The sequence below is a fragment of the Stenella coeruleoalba genome (assembly GCF_951394435.1).
Source record: "Stenella coeruleoalba genome assembly, chromosome: 10".
Lineage (NCBI taxonomy): Eukaryota > Metazoa > Chordata > Mammalia > Artiodactyla > Delphinidae > Stenella > Stenella coeruleoalba.
The window spans coordinates 62801126-62821776 of NC_137156.1; the positions used below are offsets into that span (position 1 = coordinate 62801126).

Sequence of the window (20651 nt, forward strand, 5' to 3'; positions counted from 1 at the left end):
GGATCCCGCTTAGGGCTGAAAAGAGGCCAACATACAGGTCAGGCTTGAACTCTGGTTGGCATGGGATAACATGTCTTGAGTTCCTTAAAAGAGAGTCTGACAAAGCTCAGGATGTCAGGTTATTTATACATATACATGATTGCTGGCAACACCAGAAGCTAAAGAAAGGCATGGAACAGATTCTCCCCTAAAGCCTTCAGACAGACACACACACACACACACATTTTCCTGGCTTGATATAACGCATCATTTTGGTTCTATTTCTCTGCTTTAACTTACCATGAAAACATGTACCTGACTCACACACCTTCTCCCCCTCTTCTCATCCCCACCCCACCACAGCTGCCTGACACAGGCAGAATTGGCCAGCCACTTATCGGTACTTACATCTTCTAAAATGCCCCGCACATCCCTTTGACAGACACCAAGTCCTCTGTGGAAAGCCTGGGCGTCTCCCTGCTGTAGACCATTGACCAAGGGTGAGTCCACTTAAGCTGTTCTTACAAACAGTGCAGAAAATCTCTCCAGGACATAGATCTTTGCTCATGTGTGCAGGTATTTCTGAGATGTGAATTCACAGTAGGGGGTTATAGGGTCAAAATATAGATACATTTTGCTAATGCCAAATTGCTTTGGGAAGAGATTGCATTGATTTATTCTCCACCGACAGATCTTTTTGATTTTTGCCGATATAAATGGTTGAATAATTTCACTGTTGTTTTAATTTGCATTTCTATTTGTGAGGCTGAATATTTTTATGTTAATTAACTATCTCCTGTGAATTGCTTGTTCATATCCTTTACCTATTTTGAGTCATTAATTTGTTCGTATTGTGTGTAGTCTTTATACAGAAAAGTGTTATTGCTGCAAATCATTTCACAGTCTTTTTTTAACCTCTAAATGCCTTTCACCACTAGAACTTTGCCATTTTAATGTAGCCAAATTTGTTAATTCCTTCCTTTAGGGATACTGGGTTTCATGTCACCCCAAGAATATGTTTTCTATGCTTTTTCTAAAACTTTTGGCTTTATACTATTAGGCACCTGGAATTTAATTTTTTAGCGTGTGGAGTGATGTAGATAGAGCTCCAACTTTCTCAAATAATCTATCATTTCCTAGTGTTTTGAAATGCTGCTTTCATACATCTGGGTCTCTGGACTCTTTAATTTGCTTATTTATCTTCTCCTACTGCAATGTCATACCATCTAAAGTATTGTAGTTCTATAGTACATATTGATACGTAGTAGGCAAATGCTCCTCACCACTGTTTTTCTTGTCCATAGAACTTTTAAAAGCTGTTGGGATTGAGATTGGCACTGCATTGAATTTACCAAGTTATCGGGGGGAGAATCATGCCAAGTGACTACACTGAGTCTTCCCATCTAGGCATGTGGGATACTGTTCCATTTATTCAGGTCTTCTTTGTTACATTTAGAAAAGTTTTATTGTTCATACACAATTTGCACATTCCTAGTTGGATTACTTGCAAGATGTATTTATAGCTTTTGTGAATGAAATATTTTTCATTATATTTTGTACTTGCTTGCTGGACTATATGGAAACTATTGATTTTGATATGCTGATAGATCTAGCAAAGGACTTGACCAAACTCTAATGCTTTGTTCCTGAACGAAGGTTTCTGACGGTCTGTTTCTTATAGGGTGTCTGAATATTCCAAGGAAAAACCAGTAAACTACTGTTTTCCTTAGACCTTAAGATACAGACAAATTAACTGGGGGAATATTGTTAAAATGTGTATTCTGATTCAGCAGGTGGGGTTGGAGGCTCAGAATCTGTGTCTCTAACAGGGCTCCCAGGTGATGCCAGTGTTGCCAGTAGTGTGGCCCCCCAGAGCACATTTTAGTAGTGAGAGGCTAGATGATATGTTTTCTGTGATCCATCATAAAACAGATGTTCCTCTTGGATTTCATATGAAACAACTGTTGCTAATACGCATGGAGCAAGAACATCTGTAAACGCGGGCAGGATTCCTAGGAGGGTTTGTGAAATGTCAGAGCTGGAAGAGCCCCTGGAAGCTGGTTTAACCACCTTGCTTTACATCGGAGAATACTGAGGCCCAAAGGGGCGGTGGAGTCATCTAAAGCATCAGAGCTGTGTCCCAGATCAGGTAAGTGCCATACTGGGGCCAGTTTATTCTAACTAGCCAGGGGACTGGCCTTTAGCTAGCCTCAGAAACTGAACCTCAGTTTCCTCATCTATAAAATGGGGATAATAACACCTGTTCACCGCATGGCACATCCGTGAAAGTCAAATGGGCCAAACAGCAAGAGGAAAATGGACAGAGAATGGCCTGAGTGCCTAAGAGGACCCAGGTCTGTCTGGCTCCAGAGGTCATGCTTGTTTCTGGCCCTTTGTCTTCCCCCAGGGTGATGGTGAGTGAAGAGGAAGCCTATAGACCCAGGGGGCACAGACTCAAACTGGCTAGACCAGTTGGCGGTAACAATGGGGACAGTGGGGTGTTGTGGACAAACAGGAACAGGAAGGACCGTGGTAAACAGGAGTGGGTGCTGCCACTCAGCTCATCTAACTGAGACTGTGTAGGAACGTGGGCCCTGCACTTCCAGATCTTCTGACCTTTCAGAATAAGCTATAGGAGTGTGTGTGTTCTTCTACAATGTAAAGCTCCTGGGTCTTAAAATGCGGCAATTAATTCAAGTTGTAAAAATCACTCTGTGGATCAGACACAGCAAGTCAGAGGTTAAACTTGTCCTTAGCTTGTCAGTTTATAAACAGTGCTGCCAACAGCTGAGATGCTACTGGCACCCCTGCCCCGCCCTGGTGCCCTGTTCCAACCCTGACAGGCTGCATCTGACTCTCCAGCATGGGTTTAATCATCAGTATTCATCAAAAGCTCCCTAGGTGCTTCTCACAGCACCCAGCATGGATGCCTACGTGCTGTGTCCAGCAATGGCCAGGACCCTTCAAAGAGGCTGAGCTGAGGTTGGGACTCTTGGTTTCTCACACAACTTACTTCCCCTCTCCTGCAACATCCTCAGCTGAATGCATGTCTGTGTGTCTGAATCTTCCACGACGGTGAAGCCAGGTGAGACCATTAGATTCCAAATAAAAGGCATCCCAACAATAGCTGGACTTGAGAAATTTATCAAGTTTAGTTCCAATCAGGTGAAAGAGGTTCATGCTGAGAAGACTGTTCTCATCACAACTAGCCTTTGCCTGATGCCTTGGAAAGAGGCAGCAGCTCTGACTGGCTCTAAGCCTTGGTTGAGCGTTTTAGCATTTCCTGCTTTGGGATTAGCTTTCAGATAATTAGATTTTATTACTCATTAGATTTCAGATGATTAGATTTGATTACTCATAGGAGGGCAGATTCAAGAGCCAGCTGGGTGAAAGCGTTCAAAGGCCAACACAAATCACAGGCAGCAGGACCCACTAGGCCAGGTCGTGTGGAATCACAGGGTAGCCTGTTGACAGCTAGAAACCCCCAGCCTGGGCCACAGAACCTCACCTCCCTGCCTTGAGTCATGGCCTCGAAGAGCAGGGCCACCACTATCTGCAGTCAGAACCAAAGGCGTCCACAGCCACAGAGTCCCTCCCTGGAGACACAGGCTATCAGAAGCTGCTGCCCACTTGCCCCGTGAGGAGGGACCACCTCTTCAGCCCCAGAGTGCATCAGCCCTGGAAGCACTAGCCAAGTAGAGTTTTCTGCCAGAACTGGTCTGGGCCTGCTGGAAATATATTCTCTCCTCGCTCCTCCTCCTGCCTGAAATCCCACCCCTCTTGCTTCCCTGAGGGGGGCCTACCTGAGGAAGAGCAGGTAGATGGGGCCGGGCCTGGGCCTGGGCCTGCCTGCCAAACCAGAAGCAGGACTGAGGGCCAAGTGCTGTCTGTTCACCTTTGACTTTCGACAACTTCAGGCAACTTGAAACTATGGCACGTGAAACCCAACTTCACAGCCCCTACGCTTCCCCATGGTTGGTGAGCCTTCGAGGCACCTGTAGTGTAGTAGGCATGTCCAGTCTTCCACGTGGAAGGAGCCCCAGCCCCTTGGTGGTGGCGGATGACCCAGTGGTCCCTCCTACTTGATGACTGATGGTGTTGGTAAGTTAAAATCAGGAACCTTCAAGGGGGCCAATGCGGGGGTGGGGGGATGAGGGAGGGAGGGAGGAAGATGGTGAACAGCCCCACCTCTCCTGGTGAGGGAGCCTGCATACCTGCTCCCTCCATACAGCCCCTGAACCTTCTCCAAGGAAGCCACAGCCTCCTCACCTGGTCCCATCCAGACATTTCACTCTCACTCTAACACCTGAAACATCCCCCTCCTCCAGGCAGCGTTGGGAGTGATCGGAGAGCACCCCTACCCCTCATACCAGGCAGGCCCATCCCAGGCCCTTACCCTGCTGAGCACTCCCAGCTCACACGCGGTGAGGACAGCCAGCCCTGTGCTCCCCGGACATGCTGCTGGACCCCAGGTCCCCTTTTCAGGAATGCCTTTCCTTGGGAACCATCTTGGATGTGGCCCTAGATGTGGTCTGTGAATTTGCTGATCCTGTTGCTTCAGTTCCTCTCTCATGGCCAAGGAGGTAAGATCCATCCCTCTGTACCTCCCATTCACTCCCTGATCCCCAGGAATAAAGCTGCCTTTGTGACCCTGTGGGCCTCCACCTCGGGGTGCAGAGGGGGCAGGCCAGCCAGAGGGGTCCTCACTTGGACCAGACCCAGGAAAAGAAGGGTGTTAAACAAGGGTGCCCCTTCCTGACCTTTGGGGTAAAGAAGACATCCCAAGGGGTGCCCCACGTCTGCCCTGCCCACCACCTCATCTCACCAGTGCTGGTGGCCCCATAGGCCTGGCCTGGAAGCAGAGCTGTGGGCAGCAGCACAGGGACCCACCAGAGATGCCCTCTCTGGTAGTGTGTGTGTGTGTGTGCGTGTGTGTGCGTGTGTGTGTGTGTGTGTGTGTGTGTGTGTGGCGGGGGGCTCTGGCCACCACCCATCCTTTCAGAGAGACACGATGGGCACTGTCTTGGGAGAACTGGCCTAAAACATTCAGGCCAGATTTCTGGTCAGTTCTGCCCATGTGGGTGGTTAGACTCTCTCCAGGACGGACAGTTAAATGCAGTTCTCATAGGGGAGGTCAGAGTTCCGGTAGCTCTAAACAGGTTCTTCCTCCCGACCCTTCAGTGGGAACGGACCGATTTTTAGCCACAAGGCAGGACACCTCCGAGCTGACTCAGGGATTCTAGTATCTATAGAACGGGAGCTAAGTTTGGGTGTTACTGTCATAACTCAGGCTTGCTTCCAACCTCGGCATGTCCCGTGTGTGTGTGTATAGCCTGCTGTTGGAGTCTTCTCCCAAACCAAGCCTGAGCCCTGAAGGTAGCTGAGGCCGCCATGCCTTTCTTCTAGTTTAGGCAGGCACCAGGGGGAAGCCCTTTCGGGGGAGTCACCAGAATCCCTTCAGCCTTTCCAGGTCCATCTCTCCTGATGCCAGTGTCCCACCCCAGGTTCCCAAGGCCAGCCCTGCTCTGTTCTTCCATCACAACCACACAGCCTTAGTTTTCAAAAGCCAGGAGCCTGGGCCCCAACCTTCTCAAGAGAAGACAGACATCCCAAGAAAGGACACAGGCCAGTTCTTTTCTGCCCCCAGGCTGCCCTATTCAGAGCCTCCTTTGCTGGGTGAGGGTGCACAGGCTGTGAAGGGCGCCCAGCCTCGGAGAATGGTTCCTGACAATCCCTCATGGGCAGATGAGCTCAGAGCAAGTTTCTCATCTTCCTCTGTCACCCCTAGTCCACCCCCATCCCCGAACTGGTCCAACGTGGGGAGAGGGAGGAGGGGTCAGAGGACGGCAAAGCCAAGGGGGTGGTGTGAAGGGAGCAGTGGGTGCAGGGGAGCGAGTGGTGCGCAGGAGCCCTGTGGCGATGATGCCGGCACGTAGGATGATGCGGCTGCCTGGTGCCTGGCCCTCTCCCCACAGTATCATTCATCTATCACCTCCACAGAGTCCTCGTCCTTCCTCTGCTCTGAGTGCTCCTCTGTTGTTTCTGTGTTCTCAGTGTCTGACAGCGATGCCACCTGTCGCACCCAGCCACTGTCACTGAGAGGCTTTGGATGACGCAGTCCGGAGAAGGGGTTGAACCAGTTCAGGGAAAAGTCCCCACCAAAGGTCTCTTTGACTGACTTCCAGCTGCTTGTGCGTTCCCTGGGCTGGTGCTTTCGTTTGAGGCGCTCAATGCCCTGGAGGGACAATGGGATAAAGAGGGTCAGCGTGGGACAGCCGTGCGCCATCTTACACACCCCAGGTCCCGGCACAGCAGAGCACCAAGGCCCAGAGCCAGGGGTTCCCAGAGGGTGGGGAGGGGCTCGGAGCAGCACAGCAAGCAGGGCCTGTGTTTCCCACCAACTGCCCTCCTTTCCTTCCACAGGAGCAAGGGTGCCCGGCCAGCTGCTGCACAGTGACCAGGCTGCCCAGTGGCTAAGGGCCAAGGAGTAACATCTCAGGCCTCTGCAGGCATGAGCTGGGCCATCTGTCCGGAGACCACCCAGAAAGACAACCCCTCCCCAAGTATCCTGGGCCACTCCCCCTACAGCAGGCGCAGCAAACCCAGCACGAAGGAGGATGATGCGGTTAAGGGGGACAGCAGGAGACACACGAAGCGTGAGGTGAGGAAGCAGAGGTGTGCACAGCGAGTGCCAACATGCAGCGGGCAGCTGGAGGGTGCACGGGGCCGCTGCGAGGGGGCAAAGGCTGGCGTCGAAACTGCACATGCAGTAGACATGCCCTGTGGCCTCTCCCGAGCTGCCCACTCACCTGCCTCTGGGTGTCGGCTGCGCCAGGCCACAGAAGAGGGTGTTGGGAAGGGGGAGAAGCCAAAGGAGTTAAAGGCACAGCCAGGCCAGCTCTCCAGGCCCACCACACCCTCTGCAGAGGCTTTACCCCCACTGGGGCTCTGCCTCCTCCATCTCTTCTGGAAGCCAAGGAGATTTGTCGTGGGCTTCCCAGGCACAGGTACTGCTCACTGACAGCACTTTCCACCTCGGAATGACCTCTGAGTACCTAGTTCTAGGTTTTCTCTTCTTTTCCACACAAGATCCTTACATAACCAGCATAATTCTTTCTATTGTGCAGGAGAAACTGAGATACACGTACAGACTGAGATCTGGCCACACCTGGGCCAGTTCCTCTCCACCACTCTTTCTTCCCACACCACCTCAGAGGTTTAAGTTTCTTGGCTTTTGGAAAAATGGTAGGTTAAAGAACCTGATCTCAAAGTATCTCCTCATAAGATACTTCCTAATTACCGAGGGTAAAACAGTACCTTTACAGTAAGGAAACTTCGCAGATATAACTTTAACCAATTGAAGTTAACATCACCAATAATGAAATGTATCAACATCACGTGCCCTCCGATACGGTGCCCCAAGAAGGACAGAACATCACTTCACTGGTTTTCCTGCCCAAAAGGCATAATCTCAATCTAATTATGTGAAAACATCAGACAAATGCAGATGTCAGGATATTCCACAGAATATCTTCAACAGGATAATAATCTTCAACAGGATCAAAGTCTGATGAAATTGTTTTGGAACCAGACAGAAGTGGTGGTTGTACAATATTATGAACATACTAAATGCCACTGAACCACACACTTTAAAATGGTTGCTTTTATGTGATGTGAATTTAACCTCAACTAGAAAGAGGATCAGGTTCATGAAAGACAGAGAAAGACTGAGGAGGAACTAAAGACACAGGACAAAGGATGCAATGTGGCATCCTGGAACAGAGAACGATACTAGTGGGACAACGGGAGAACTCTGAATAAAGTATATAGATTGGTTAATGGTATTGTATCAGTAAATTTCCAGGTTTTTATATTTGTGTTATGGTTTTATAAAATGTTTACATTTGGAAAGACTGATTGAAAGGCATATGGGAGCTCTTTGTACTATTTTTACTAATTTTTTTTTTTTTGGTTAAGTCTGAAATTATTTCTCAATAAAAAGCTAAGAAAAATCTGAGACACGATTTATGCAATACAGTCTTGAACACGGATTAATAATGAGAAGTTGGAAACAATCAAAATGTCCAATAATGATGGCTAAGTAAATTATTCTATAAAGCACAACACTATGCAGTTATTGAAAGTGGCATCAACGACAAGGGCCTAATTTTCAAAATATACAAACAGCTCATACAACTCAACAACAAAAAACAAATAACCCAATCCAAAAATTGGCAGAAGGCCTAAACAGACATTCCTCCAAAGAAGACATATAGATGGCCAGTAGGCACATGAAAGGATGCTCATCATCGCTAATTATTAGAAAAATGAAAATAAAAACTGCAGTGAGGTACCACTTCACACTGGTCAGAATGGCCATCATCAAAAAGTCTACAAATAATAAATGCTGGAGAGAGTGTGGAGAAAAGGGAATCCTCTTAACACTGCTGGTGGGAATGTAAATTGGTATGGAAAACATACCAATGGCTGCTATGGAAAACAGTATGCAGGTTCCTCAAAGAACTAAAAATGGAGTTGCCATATGATCCAGCAATCCCACTCCTGGGCATATACCCAGACAAAATTATAATTTGAAAAGGTACATGCACCCCTATATTCAAAGAAGCACTATTTACAATAGCCAAGACATGGAAACAACCTAAATGTCCATCGACAGATGAATGGATAAAGAAGATGTGGTGGGGAGATATACACACACACACACAAACACACAATGGAATACTACTCAGCCATATAAAAGAATGAAATAATGCCACTTGCAGCTACATGGATGGACCTAGACAAATACCATATAGTATCACTTAAATGTGGAGACTAAACTATAATACACATGAACATATCTAAGAAACAGAAACAGACTTACAGACACAGAGAACAGACTTGTGGTTGACAAGCGGGAGGGGAGGTGGGAGAGGGAAGGATTGGGAGTTTGGGATTAGTAGATGCAAACTATTATATATAGAATGGATAAACAACAAAGTCCTATTGTATAGCACAGGGAACTATATTCAATATCCTGTGATAAACCACAATGGAAAAGAATGTGAAAAAGAATATATATATATACATGTATAACTGAATCACTTTGCTGAACAGCATAAATTAACACATCATTGTAAGTCAACTATACTTCAATAAAATTTAAAAAAAAAAGTGGCATCAATACAGTTTTACATACACTGGAAAGTCCTGTCCACGTGGTGACAAGGGAAGAAAGCAAAGTTGCATCTGACATCATTGTGGAACCTGGGGTTTGGGGATGGGATTTTATTTTATTTTTTTAAAATTAATTAATTAATCAGCTGAGTTGGGTCTTTGTTGCTGCGTGCGGGCTTTCTCTAGTTGCAGCAAGTGGGGGCTACTCTTCATTGCAGCGTGCGGGCTTCTCATTGCAGTGGCTTCTCTTGTTGCGAAGCATGGGCTCTAGGCGCCCGGGCTTCAGTAGTTGCAGCACGTGGGCTCAGCAGTTGCGGCACATAGGCTCTAGAGCGCAGGCTCAGTAGTTATGGTGCAGGGGCTTAGTTGCTCCATGGCATGAGGGATCTTCCCGGACCAGGGCTCGAACCTGTGTTCCTTGCATTGGCAGGCAGGTTCTTAACCACTGCACCACCAGGGAAGTCCTGGGGATGGGATTTTAGATTTGATTTGTTTCTGTAGACTTCCCCCATGTTCCAAATTTTCACCAAGAAGCAGATGTGACTTTTATAATCAGAACAAAAAAGCTGTTTCAGAAAATGGACCTTATTGACACAACTCTTGAGGGAACCTCACGTGGGTCTGGGGCACAGGATGCTGTGCTATTCACGGTCCGGCCCCTCACCAGGCCTCCCTCCTTAGCGGGAGCGGCAATGGCCAGCTGAGTGACTTGCTTTGGGGATTCTGGGTTCCCTTCTTGGGTGATCATTTGCAGCCTGTTGAGAGAGGCATTCTAACCATGACTGCAGGGGTGCTGGGATGTGGCCACTTGGCAGACCAGGCTGCAGAGGGGACACCCAGAAATGACAAACTGGCTGGGTCTGCACTGACTGAGCTCACTCAAAGCCGTGACTGTGGGTCCTTACAACCACCCCGAGAGGAGGCGGGTGTTAGTACTAACGCTCGTCATAGGGGAAGACAGGGGTTCTGAGAGGCTGTGACAGCGGCCGAAGCTCATCCTGCTGGTTGTGCCTCAGAACCAGGATGAGAACTGGTGTGTTCTCTCTGCTCAATGCATTTTCAATTCTACTGCAAATCCTCACTCAAAGACAGAGAAAAGCTGCAGAGGGAAATGAAGCAAAAGAGCCCACGGGACAACACAGATGGAAAGATGTATCATGTTCTTATACTGGAAGAATTAATATTGTTAAAATGACCACACTACCCCAGACAATCTACAGATTCAACAGAATCCCTATCAAATCCCTATCTGTCTCCTAGAGCAAAGGAAATAAAAGCAAAAATAAACAAGTGAGACCTAATTAACCTTAAACGCTTTTGCATACCAAAGGAAACCATCGACAAAACAAAGACGATCTACAGAATGGGAGAAAATATTTGCAAATTATATGACCAATGAAGGGTTAATATTCAAAATATATAAACAGCTCATACAACTCAACAGCAACAAACAAACAAACAAGCTGCTTAAAAAATGGGCAGAAGACCTGAATAAATAGATCTCTAAAGAGGACAGGCAGATGACCAACAGGCACGTGAAAATATGCTCAACATCACTAATCATCAGAGAAATGCAAATCAAAACTACAATATCACCTGTAAGACTGGCTATCATCGAAAACAATACAAATAACAAATGTTAACAAGGATGTGGAGAAAAGGGAACACTTGTGCACTGTTGGTGGGAATGTAAATTGGTGAAACCACTGTGGAAAACAGTATGGAGGTTTCTCAAAAAACTAAAAATATAACTACCATATGACCCACCAATTCCACTCCTGGATATATATCTGAAAGAAACAAAAACATTGATTCAAAAAGTTACCGCAGGGCTTCCCTGGTGGCGCAGTGGTTGAGAGTCCGCCTGCTGATGCAGGGGACACTGGTTCGTGCCCCGGTCTGGGAAGATCCCACATGCCGCGGAGCGGCTGGGCCCGTGAGCCATGGCCGCTGAGCCTGCGTGTCCGGAGCCTGTGCTCCTCAACGGGAGAGGCCACAACAGTGAGAGGCCCGCGTACCGCAAAAAAAAAAATAAATAAATAAAAAGTTACCACAAGGTTCAAAGCAGTGCTATTTACAATAGCCAAGACATAGAAGCAAACTAAATGTACGTCAACAGGTGAATGGATAAAGAAGATGTGGTATATATACACAATGGAATATTACTCAGCCATAAAAAAGAACTTTTGCCATTTGCAACAACATGGATGGGTATTATGCTAAGTGAAATAAGTCAGACAGAGAAAGACAAATACTGTATGATATCACTTCTATGTGGAATCTAAAAAATACAAAAAACCAGTAAATATAACAAAAAAGAAGCAGACTCACAGATATAGAGAACAAATTAGTGGTTACCAGTGGGGAGAGGGAAAAGATGAGGGGCGATATAGGAGTAAGTTATTAAAGGTACAAACTGTTCTGTATAAAATAAGCTACAAGGATATATTGTACAACACAGGGAATATAGCCAATATTTTATAATAATTATAAATGGAGTATAACCTTTAAAATTTTTCAATCATATATTGTAACATATAATATTGTACATCAACCATACTTCAATCAAAAAAATTTTTTTAATTAAAAAAAAAAAAAGAGAGCCCACAGGATGATGATTTTCCCCTGTGGTGGCGTGTTCCCAGAAGGGCACTCTTGGTCTCTACTCAACCTCCTCAGCAAGCTCGTAAAAATGTTCCAGATGGAGCCTGGCCTGCCCACCAGATGAACCTCCTCAGCAGTTAAGTAAACATCCAGGAGTGTCAGCTCTGGGTCTGAAGAGGAGAAAATATTCCAAACAAATCTGATGCATAAGAAAGGCTGAGGGTCTGGACCCTCAGGTTCAGGAGGAGCCAGTGGGGTTTCTTTTTCCTGGTAGGACGCAATTTTGAGTTCTGTGTGGATATAGAGGCGTCCTGAAGGCAGAGTTCTTAAGCTGGAGGTTTGCGGAGGCAGCAGTGATACCCACTTTAGGCTCATGCAGACAAGAATGGTTGATGCCTGGTAAGGGGGCAACAGCCTAAACCAGCACCTCTTGCAGGGAGTGTGTGACTTGGGCCTTTTGGGCCTGGTCTCCCTGGGTGACACATGAGCTGTGATCTATAAACAAACTCACGAATGCCCCAAAATGAATGTACCAGGACTACGGCTCCCCAGCAGGTAGAGACCCAGGCACATGCTCTGTAAGGACTCAGCTAAGGCCCACGGAGCAAGAGCAGGAGGTCCCCCTGCTCCCTGCATCTCAGACATAGAAAGTCGGAGGTGCTGCAGCTTATGCAAATGTGTCCTCCTCAGAGATGGCCAGACAACTCTCTCATCAGTGGTTTCACATCTTTTTAGTGCAGCCCACAATAGGAAATACACTTCTGTTGCATATGAGCGCGCGCGCGCACACCCGCCCCACTCCCCCCGGAAGTTTCATGAAACAATATGTATTTTACAAGGTGTAATGCATTATTTTTTATTTCTTTAAAAAAATTCTGTTGCAAACCAATACACTGATCTCACACATCATGAACAGTTGTGTACATGGTCTGAAAGTACAGCTTCAACAGAGCTAACATTCCCTAAAGCCATACAATGTGCCAGACACCATCCTAACATTTACATTCATTTCTCTCTTTGAATCCTCACAGCAATTTTGTGATTTAGATTATCTCCCTGATTTTACAGATGAGAAAATTGAGGCTTAAGTAAATTACTGCCTAAGGTCACACAGGAAGGAAGTAGCTGAGCAGGGATTTGAACCAAAGACCAAGGCCAGGGCCCAAGGCCCCATCACCCCATGACCTCAGCTGCAGAAATTCAGGGCATCCTTTATGTCCATGTCAGAGCACGTTGTCTTCCCCCCGAAGGTTTTTGCAAACCCTATTCTGCAACGCTTTTCATAATTCCTTGGATCGGCGTCATCAGCTCCCGTGTGCGCAGATGAGGGATCCCTGGGACTCAACTCAGTTTTGCTAGGGTAATCACGAGGCTCAAGTCATTAACGATTTTTTCTTGAGAAAGCGGGGTGGGGGAATGAAGTCTTTGGTTTGGGAGAGTAGACTCGTCAGTGGCTTGTTTTTGTTTCACTGTGAATCCTTTATCCTTTGTTAGGTGATTCTCAGGCAGATATGTATTTAAAAGATACAAGAAAAAGCCACATGGGTGTTGAGGTCCACAGATGGAAACCAAAGGCCAGGACGTTCATGTGCGTGGCCGCGCCAGGCTCTAATCACTCACTGGCCACCGCTCCCACTGGGAGGACCCTGGCTTCACTCTGTCTCCTTTTGGGATGGTTCTTCCAGAAACCAGCTGGCCAGATAAGATGTGGAGAAAGATTGCTGGACAGACTAACAGTTTGGCTCTCCTTCTAACAAATACTTTCCTTGTTTTCTCAGCATTCATTGGCTGGGGAGGCCGCTGGTTATGAGGGAAGAGGGGCTCACAGTGGGCACAGCCCACCCAGCACCACACTGAGCCCCGCAGCACACAGGATCGCTTAATCAGCAGGCCTTTGGGCAACCCCTGCAAGCCCCAAGTGGATCCTCAGACTTGAACATGCGTCACCATCAATGGGAGGGCTGTGAAAATCCAGATCGCTGCTGCCCCACCCCCTCAGAGTTTCTGATTCAGCAGGTCTGGAATGGAGCCTGAGAATCTGCATCTCTAATAAGTCCCCAGGTGATGAGGATGTTGCTGGTCTGTGGACCACACTTTGAGGTGCACTGCCTCAGTACATCCTCAGCAAGAAGATTCGCAAGAGGGAATCCAGTAAAATCTTCTCTTCACGTATCTTTGACAACTAAGGTCCCCTTTAAGGTTGGAACCCCTCACTTCTACTGGCTGGCTCACCCTGGAGGCTTATGCACTACAAGTTTTCAAGTGAGAAAAACGTAAAAACCATTGGCCTAGTTGGGAGAGCCCAGCCCAGCCTCTCAGAGTCTGGGGTTTCTGTGTGATGCCAACCTCACGTTAAGTGTTTAATAAACATTGTTTAACCTACCTCATCAGGAAGGTGGATTATTTATTTATCTATCTATTTATTTATTTATGGCTGTGTTGGGTCTTCATTTCTGTGTGAGGGCTTTCTCTAGTTGCGGCGAGCGGGGGCCACTCTTCATCGCGGTGTGTGGGCCTCTCACTGTCGCGGCCTCTCTTGTGGAGCACAGGCTCCAGACGCGCAGGCTCAGTAGTTGTGGCTCATGGGCCTAGTTGCTCTGCGGCATGTGGGATCTTCCCAGAACAGGGCTCGAACCCGTGTCCCCTGCATTGGCAGGCAGATTCTCAACCACTGCGCCAGGGAAGCCCCCAGGAAGTTGGATTTTAAAAGCTGGTAACTCAACATGTCTCACTTTGGGTTCTTCCAAGGAAAAAGTATTACAAAGATGAAATGGTATGATTAAAAGGAGACGTAGCACATACATTTCTACCCGAATCCACTTTGTGCATGACGTCACCAAGCCCATGCAAATATGCATAGATTTGTTTGCTCCTAAGCCTTTTGCATGGTCAGTCTGGTTGCTACGAACACAAACAGGAAGTTGACAGGCAGGAAGGAGTCACCTAATCCAACTGGCCAAGTCACCTTCCTCTTTATTTTTCCTTTCAACTCCTCAAGAGCCCACATTCTGAAAGACTGTGGCTACTACTGTCTCATTTTCCCATGCACACACCATTCAGTGCTGTCAGGATTCCTGTGCCGAAGCAAAAGGCTAGGGCTGCCTTTGTGTAGAGGTGTCCTCCTTCATCAGACGTCTGGGAATACTGAGGAGGGCTCAGGGATGCCTGTTTCTTCCTGTCACTATGCTGCAGAAGACAGCCACACTCCTTAGTCATTGTGCTCCTGGCAAAACGTTCTCCATCTCAACAAGATGAAATAGGAAGAACACAGAGAATTTTGAGCTATTCCTATGTTCTGAGTATAGCATTTCACTCTGGCTTGAGAACTGGGGAAAATTCGTTCTTTCAGCCAAAGGGCTCATAAAAACCCAGACAAAATCATACAGGATGTCGGAAGGAGACTTTCCCTCTGGGAAAGATATACGTGGTATGCTTAGGTATAAATGATGAGTTTCTATTTTTAGGATTTGAAAAAAATTCAATACATCTTCAGCACTATCTACTGTATTCCTTAGAAATTCCATGGGAGGAAGAACCAACTTGGGTCACTTTAAAAAATGCCCTTGAAGATGGGGTATTTTGAGGCATCCAAATACTTAAAAATATTCCCTGAGTCCTACTCTCTCTTCTGAAAGCACATGGGAAACAAATGCTATAAAGGAGATTTAAAAGCAGCACTAAAAAAAAAAGCCCATATCACAGCCTTGACCATGGCGTAAATAGCACAGCAGAGGCAGGTCGAAGTTAATTGCCTTAGGAAAGGTCACAGGGTTCCTTGGTTAAACATCCGAGGCATGGTGAAGAGCTCCTCAAAGCGATGTCCCAGGGCGTGTGTGGAAGCTTCCAGTGATTTCCTCTGGCTTGACTTTGCCTTCTGCTGGGTGGGCAGAAGAAAATGGGTCTCTCTCCCAGGCCCAACCCTAGAAGCAAACTCCACAGACCTGATGAGTTTTTCTGTAGCAACTGGGAGCCCACAAGCATAAGAGAAGGGACCCAGGCAGCAGAAAGAGCCAGAGGAGAGAGGCCCGGTGGGGGCACCTTGTCCAAGATGGGGCTGTAAACGTCCTTTAGCGGCAACACAATAGAAACCTCATTCAAGAGAGGAAGCATGCATACATGTCCTTTAAAAGCAATGAAAGAAATGCCCAAACACAGCACACTCACGTTGACTGGACAATCGGCTCTCCCTGAGGGGTAACACTGTGAGAGATGGGAGCTCAGCCAGAACAGGTTTTGGAAAAATTTTATTGCGTTTTGTTTCCATGTGGAAGCACTGACAGAATTGAAAAGAGGCAGCATGTTCCACTTACTTTTCTGAAAGATCACATAGCTAGATGAAGTCTCTCCTCACCCAGGGCTGATTTAATAAACCTCACCCCAAACCCACCCCAAGCAAAAGATAAAAAAAGGTTTGTGGTGATCGCTTAAAAAACCAAATCCATGTTGAGATGGTATTCGGATTTGCGACCTCTGCATTTGATGCGTACTCCCTGTCCCCTCACCTCCCGCCACTGTCTTCAGGCCCTTCCTCCTTCAAATGAGACTCAACACACAAGTATGCAAATGGAAAGAAAAGCTAGTCAGTTTCAGCGCCACAGGCTTAGGTGTGTCTGCCGATTCCAGTGGATGGATGGCCATCTCTCAACTTTAAAATGTTTGGCTGTAATGTTGCCCTTGCATCACGGTCAGCCCACGCAGGATAATGGTCTCCCAGGTTAAAATACAGACAAGACATGGGTATGTGCACATTTATGGGTCTAAAATGTCAGAAAGTAAACCCACTGCAGGGATTTACAAAATGAGGAAGAAGGGGTTGACGGTGGAGCTGAGGCTGTTTCACTTGGCAGTAACACTGCTTAACCGACACCTCGCTAGGAGAGGGAGGGAGGTGGGGAGGTCAGAGAAGAAGCAAACGTTATTGAGGGAAATGTAGTTCGCCTGAAGCTGGGTCATTTTCTTCTTCCTTTGATTGTATAAGGCATTTTGAACCGGAAAAACTTCTTCACATTCTTCCAAATAATCATAGTTGGAATATAACTGGTGATTCAGAATACAAATAAGACCCCTTTCATCTCCATCCCCCACCCCACAAGTCATTCTACACACCCAGAGCCCATAACGTACAAGGCAGGAAACTGATTTTGTGAATTAGGAGGCGAATCGTGTTCACATGGGGGATGAGGCCACTGTGTCAAGGACCCTTTTAAGGGCTCCATCCCTGATCCTGGCCCTCTCAGGTCACAAGGAGTAAGCATCCATCTTCGGTGAGGTTTTAACTCCCATTTGGGCGCTCGCCACTGCCTCCTGGGCAGTGGGAGGTCATGGGCCCTCCTGGCTCTCCTATGCGTCCCAAACAGGTGTCCGGGCCGGTCCATCCACGCACAAGTGTCACGACTCAGTTAGTACAAGGGGGCATGGCCTGGAGACAGCGCCCTCCACATTAGTCATGCCAGACAGACAGCAGAGAGGAAACCAGAGATCAGAGAAGTGATTTTAAAAAGGAAAAAAGAAAAGCAGCTTCGGTCACCAAAAAAATAGAAAGGATGATCTTTTAAAAATAAAACATGGGGACATTTTTTTTTCTCTGCAATGTTCAGCCATTTTACTTGAGACATTAAAAAAAATGTTTTAGACTTGTTTTGCTTTTTCGGTTTAAACGTTCATGAGAACGGATTGGATGGTAGTGCTGGGATGTGGTTTGTGTCTGAGTGGCAATGCTGGTCAGGGGTCCTTCAGACCACATACTGGTACGGGTCTGCCTTCCCTTGGTCTGGCGTGGCAAAGGGGCTGGCCCAGCCTAGAGAAAAGGGGTGGCCAAAAACGGCTTTCATGTTCATCCATTTTGTTTTTTTAGCCCATCTTCTCTCTTCCTTTTTCAATTGTTCTATTCCCTGAAAACAAGAACAATCATACTTTCAGTCAAGCACTTTACTGCTGTGGTTTTGGGGGAGAGATATCCATTAGCTTGAGGTGAATGGAGTAAATGCTTCCTTATTTTAAAGCCATGAAGCTCATCTACATAGTACATTTTTCTTCTCTTTCTCTCATAAAAAGTGCTAAAGAAAAAAATCATAATTTTTTTTGGGGGGGTGGGCATATAGGCACACATGTATAAGTCCCTCCAGGAAGGAAGGGACAAATGAGCAAAGTCAGCAGGCCCCTAAGCCACTGTTCCTAGTTGTGCAATCCAGTGTTTTGTTAAGTGAGTCCTTGCTGGGTCTGCAGAGGCGCTTCAGGCCTGGTTCTGAGCTGTGTGTGCGGGAGCACTGTGAAGGCTGGGGCGCAGGAAGCCTCAGCTGGTGGGGAGTTTGAGATCTCGATAGCCAAGGACGGCCATTAATTTGGGAACGGTTCATGGTAAGTCTGAAGCTACTATGACCACTTTGCAGACAAAAAAAAGAACCAAGTCAAAGGACCAGCTCTGGTGCTGTTACGCCCCCCAGCCTGGGAGGCCAAGGAGCGCCCTGCTTAGCAGGACTGGCGAGGCACAGTGGAGGAGGTGGAACAGGAGGGAGAGGTCACTACAGAGGAGGAAGGAGAGGGATTAGTATAGGTTAGAAGGGCCGCACGGACAGACCGCTCAGCCTCAGCCTCAGCCCCGGCAAAGGCCTTCCTGTGCTCCTTTGGGGAGAAGTGTGACCCAAGGCCACCTCAGCAGTTGTCACAGAGCCCGCACGACCCCCTGGCCAAGTCTCGCAAGAAAAATGTGGCCTGGGGGAGCAGGCTGATCCCTCCCTTTTCCCTTCTCCTGAAGGAGCTGGTCAGCGGGTGGGGCCGGAGGACAGGGGAGAAGCAGCCTGGCAGGAGCCTGGCCAGGGGCCTGTCTGCTGTGGTCTCTGTGAGGTAGAGGCGCAAGGGTGGGGCCTGAGGGGACAGCCCAGTCTGAGTCTGGGCGGTGGGAGGTCATGGGCCCTCCTGGCTCTCCTATGCATCCCAAACAGGTGTCTGGGTCCGACACCTAGGTTCACAGCCTAGGGCCTTGGGACAATAGAGGCCAAGGGCAAGATGCCCCTTCCCATGAGCTGCAGGTCCTTGGCTTCTTTCTCCTTTCCTTTCAATGTGACTCCCTTTAGGAATACCCTTGAGGGGGAAGAACAACTAGGACCAGGGCCATGAGAGTTTTCCTTCTAGCTCCCCCAGACCATGGCTTGTGTGGCCTGGCGGGGTGTCCCAACAGCGGGTAGGGCCAGATAGTCACCTCTGGGTTCCCTGCAGGTCTTACGCAGAGAAGTTTGTCACATTTACTGCATGGATACACAGCTGGATCTACACCACTGGCTACTATTTTTACAGACACTCTTTTATAATGATATGAATGCTTATAAAAGAAAAAAGGTGCTGAGAGGCACCCAACCTTCTAAACCATGGGGAATTGCCGCAGATCCAAATGGTGGTGCCTTGGCAGCCGGCAGCATCGTCCTTCTCCACATGCTGAATTTCCACACCCACAGGAATGGGGCCTCAGCAGCAGCAGCAACAACTGAGTCTTCCTACGAGCCTCCATCTAAGGCTGACTACCCAATCGGCCGAAGTTCCCCCAAAGAACCCTAGACGATTGTTGAGAGCTGCTACCTGAAGGGGACTTTGGGAAGCCAGGAGGAACTCATGACCTCACCCCAGAGCTAAGGGCTGCCCTTCCTCCTGGGGCCCCTTACCCAGACCCCAAACCCAAACAGGGAAGAAATGCCCACATCACAGCCACGGACTGACCACCTGGAGGCTTCTGGACACCTTAGGAAGGTTGAGAGGTAGTGGCAGTGGCACCAGGGGTATGGGCTCCAGCTTGGCTGGGCCAGCAGCTTCAAAGCTCCCAGAGAAGGAGCTGTGAGCAGGGCGGAAGGTGGGGGCAGGTAGAAGGCAGCAGATGAGGACCAGAGCCGGGTCTTGCTGCCCACTGCTCTGGGGGCTCAAGCTGAGCTGTCTCCTGACTCCATCCTCAGGACCTGTTCGTGAAGGCACCTTCTCTGGGAAGCCGACCCTGTCTGTGCCACCTGGGTCAGGGTGGCCTTTGTCCACCACCTGTCTCCAAGCCTGTGGCCACTGGATGGGAAGGGCATCCCAGTGCCTAGCAGAATGCCCGACCCAGAGCCGTGTATAAGACAGAACCATCACGGGAAGGTGGAAGGGCTCGTAACAAAAGGGAACCCTTTGCCGAGGCTGCGGGGCCCCATTCCTGGTGTGATGTGAGTGCCAGTCCCAAGTGGGGAGGAAGAAGATCCCGAGTCACTGCAAATGGAGGAATGTGCCCTGCACACCCAGGGCCTGGCCGCTGGGCTCCCAGGTCTGGCCTGCAAGCAGCCCTCCCCCCACCCCAGCTGTGGAGGCAGATGGTGAGCAGGCTGCCCACTTGCTTACCGTCTCATCCGTGCAGATGGAGTGTACCTGGGTCCCAAACATGACTGATGTGAAAATGAGGAAGAGCAGCCCCTCGAAGCACAGGAGGATGAGGAGGATCACTGTGGTGGGTGGCGAGAAGGAGCTGCACTCTGAAAGAGAAGGGACACGTGGGGCTCAGGGCTGCCCCTCGCCACCCCCAGGGCTCCTCTCTGGCTTCGAGGCCATGGCAGGGGCCGTCCTCTCCCACACCTGGCTGCACCAGCTCTCCCTCAGGAAAGCCCTCCTCAGCAGGCTGGACCTTGCCGGCTTCCCCTCCCTCACACACACCACTCCCTGCTCTCCGTCCCTCTTCCTGGACAGCACGGGTGTCTGCATCCTGGTGCCAAGCACAGTACCCAGCACAGTCTGGAAGGACCAGAAGGACTCAGAGCTGAGGCACGAAGGCCGGATGACACCACAGGGAGACCTTCCTCTCCTCAGAGAGCAAAATGCAGGTTGCACAGGTGGAGGGGCCTCAGTCCAGGCCTGGTTTGGCCGTGGGTTTTCTGGGCATT

General features: G+C 48.5%; 1 protein-coding gene across 5 annotated transcripts in view; it reads right to left on the bottom strand.

The window, feature by feature from the left end:
- Positions 1–373: 373 nt before the first annotated feature.
- The window catches only part of ZDHHC3 (zDHHC palmitoyltransferase 3), a 58990-nt gene continuing 38712 nt past the window's right edge, over positions 374–20651 (bottom strand). For 3 of the 5 annotated variants that reach the window (XM_079933309.1, XM_079933306.1, XM_079933307.1), the window contains 2 exons: positions 20116–20246; positions 374–6214 (listed from right to left, as the gene is read on the bottom strand). In XM_079933309.1, the coding sequence (XP_079789435.1) occupies positions 5957–6214; positions 20116–20246 (389 nt within the window). In that variant the 3' untranslated portion in view covers positions 374–5956. Of the gene's footprint in view, positions 6215–12409; positions 17652–20115; positions 20247–20651 lie in introns of those variants that run through there. The other 2 variants (XM_079933305.1, XM_079933308.1) reach the window with 2 other exon arrangements.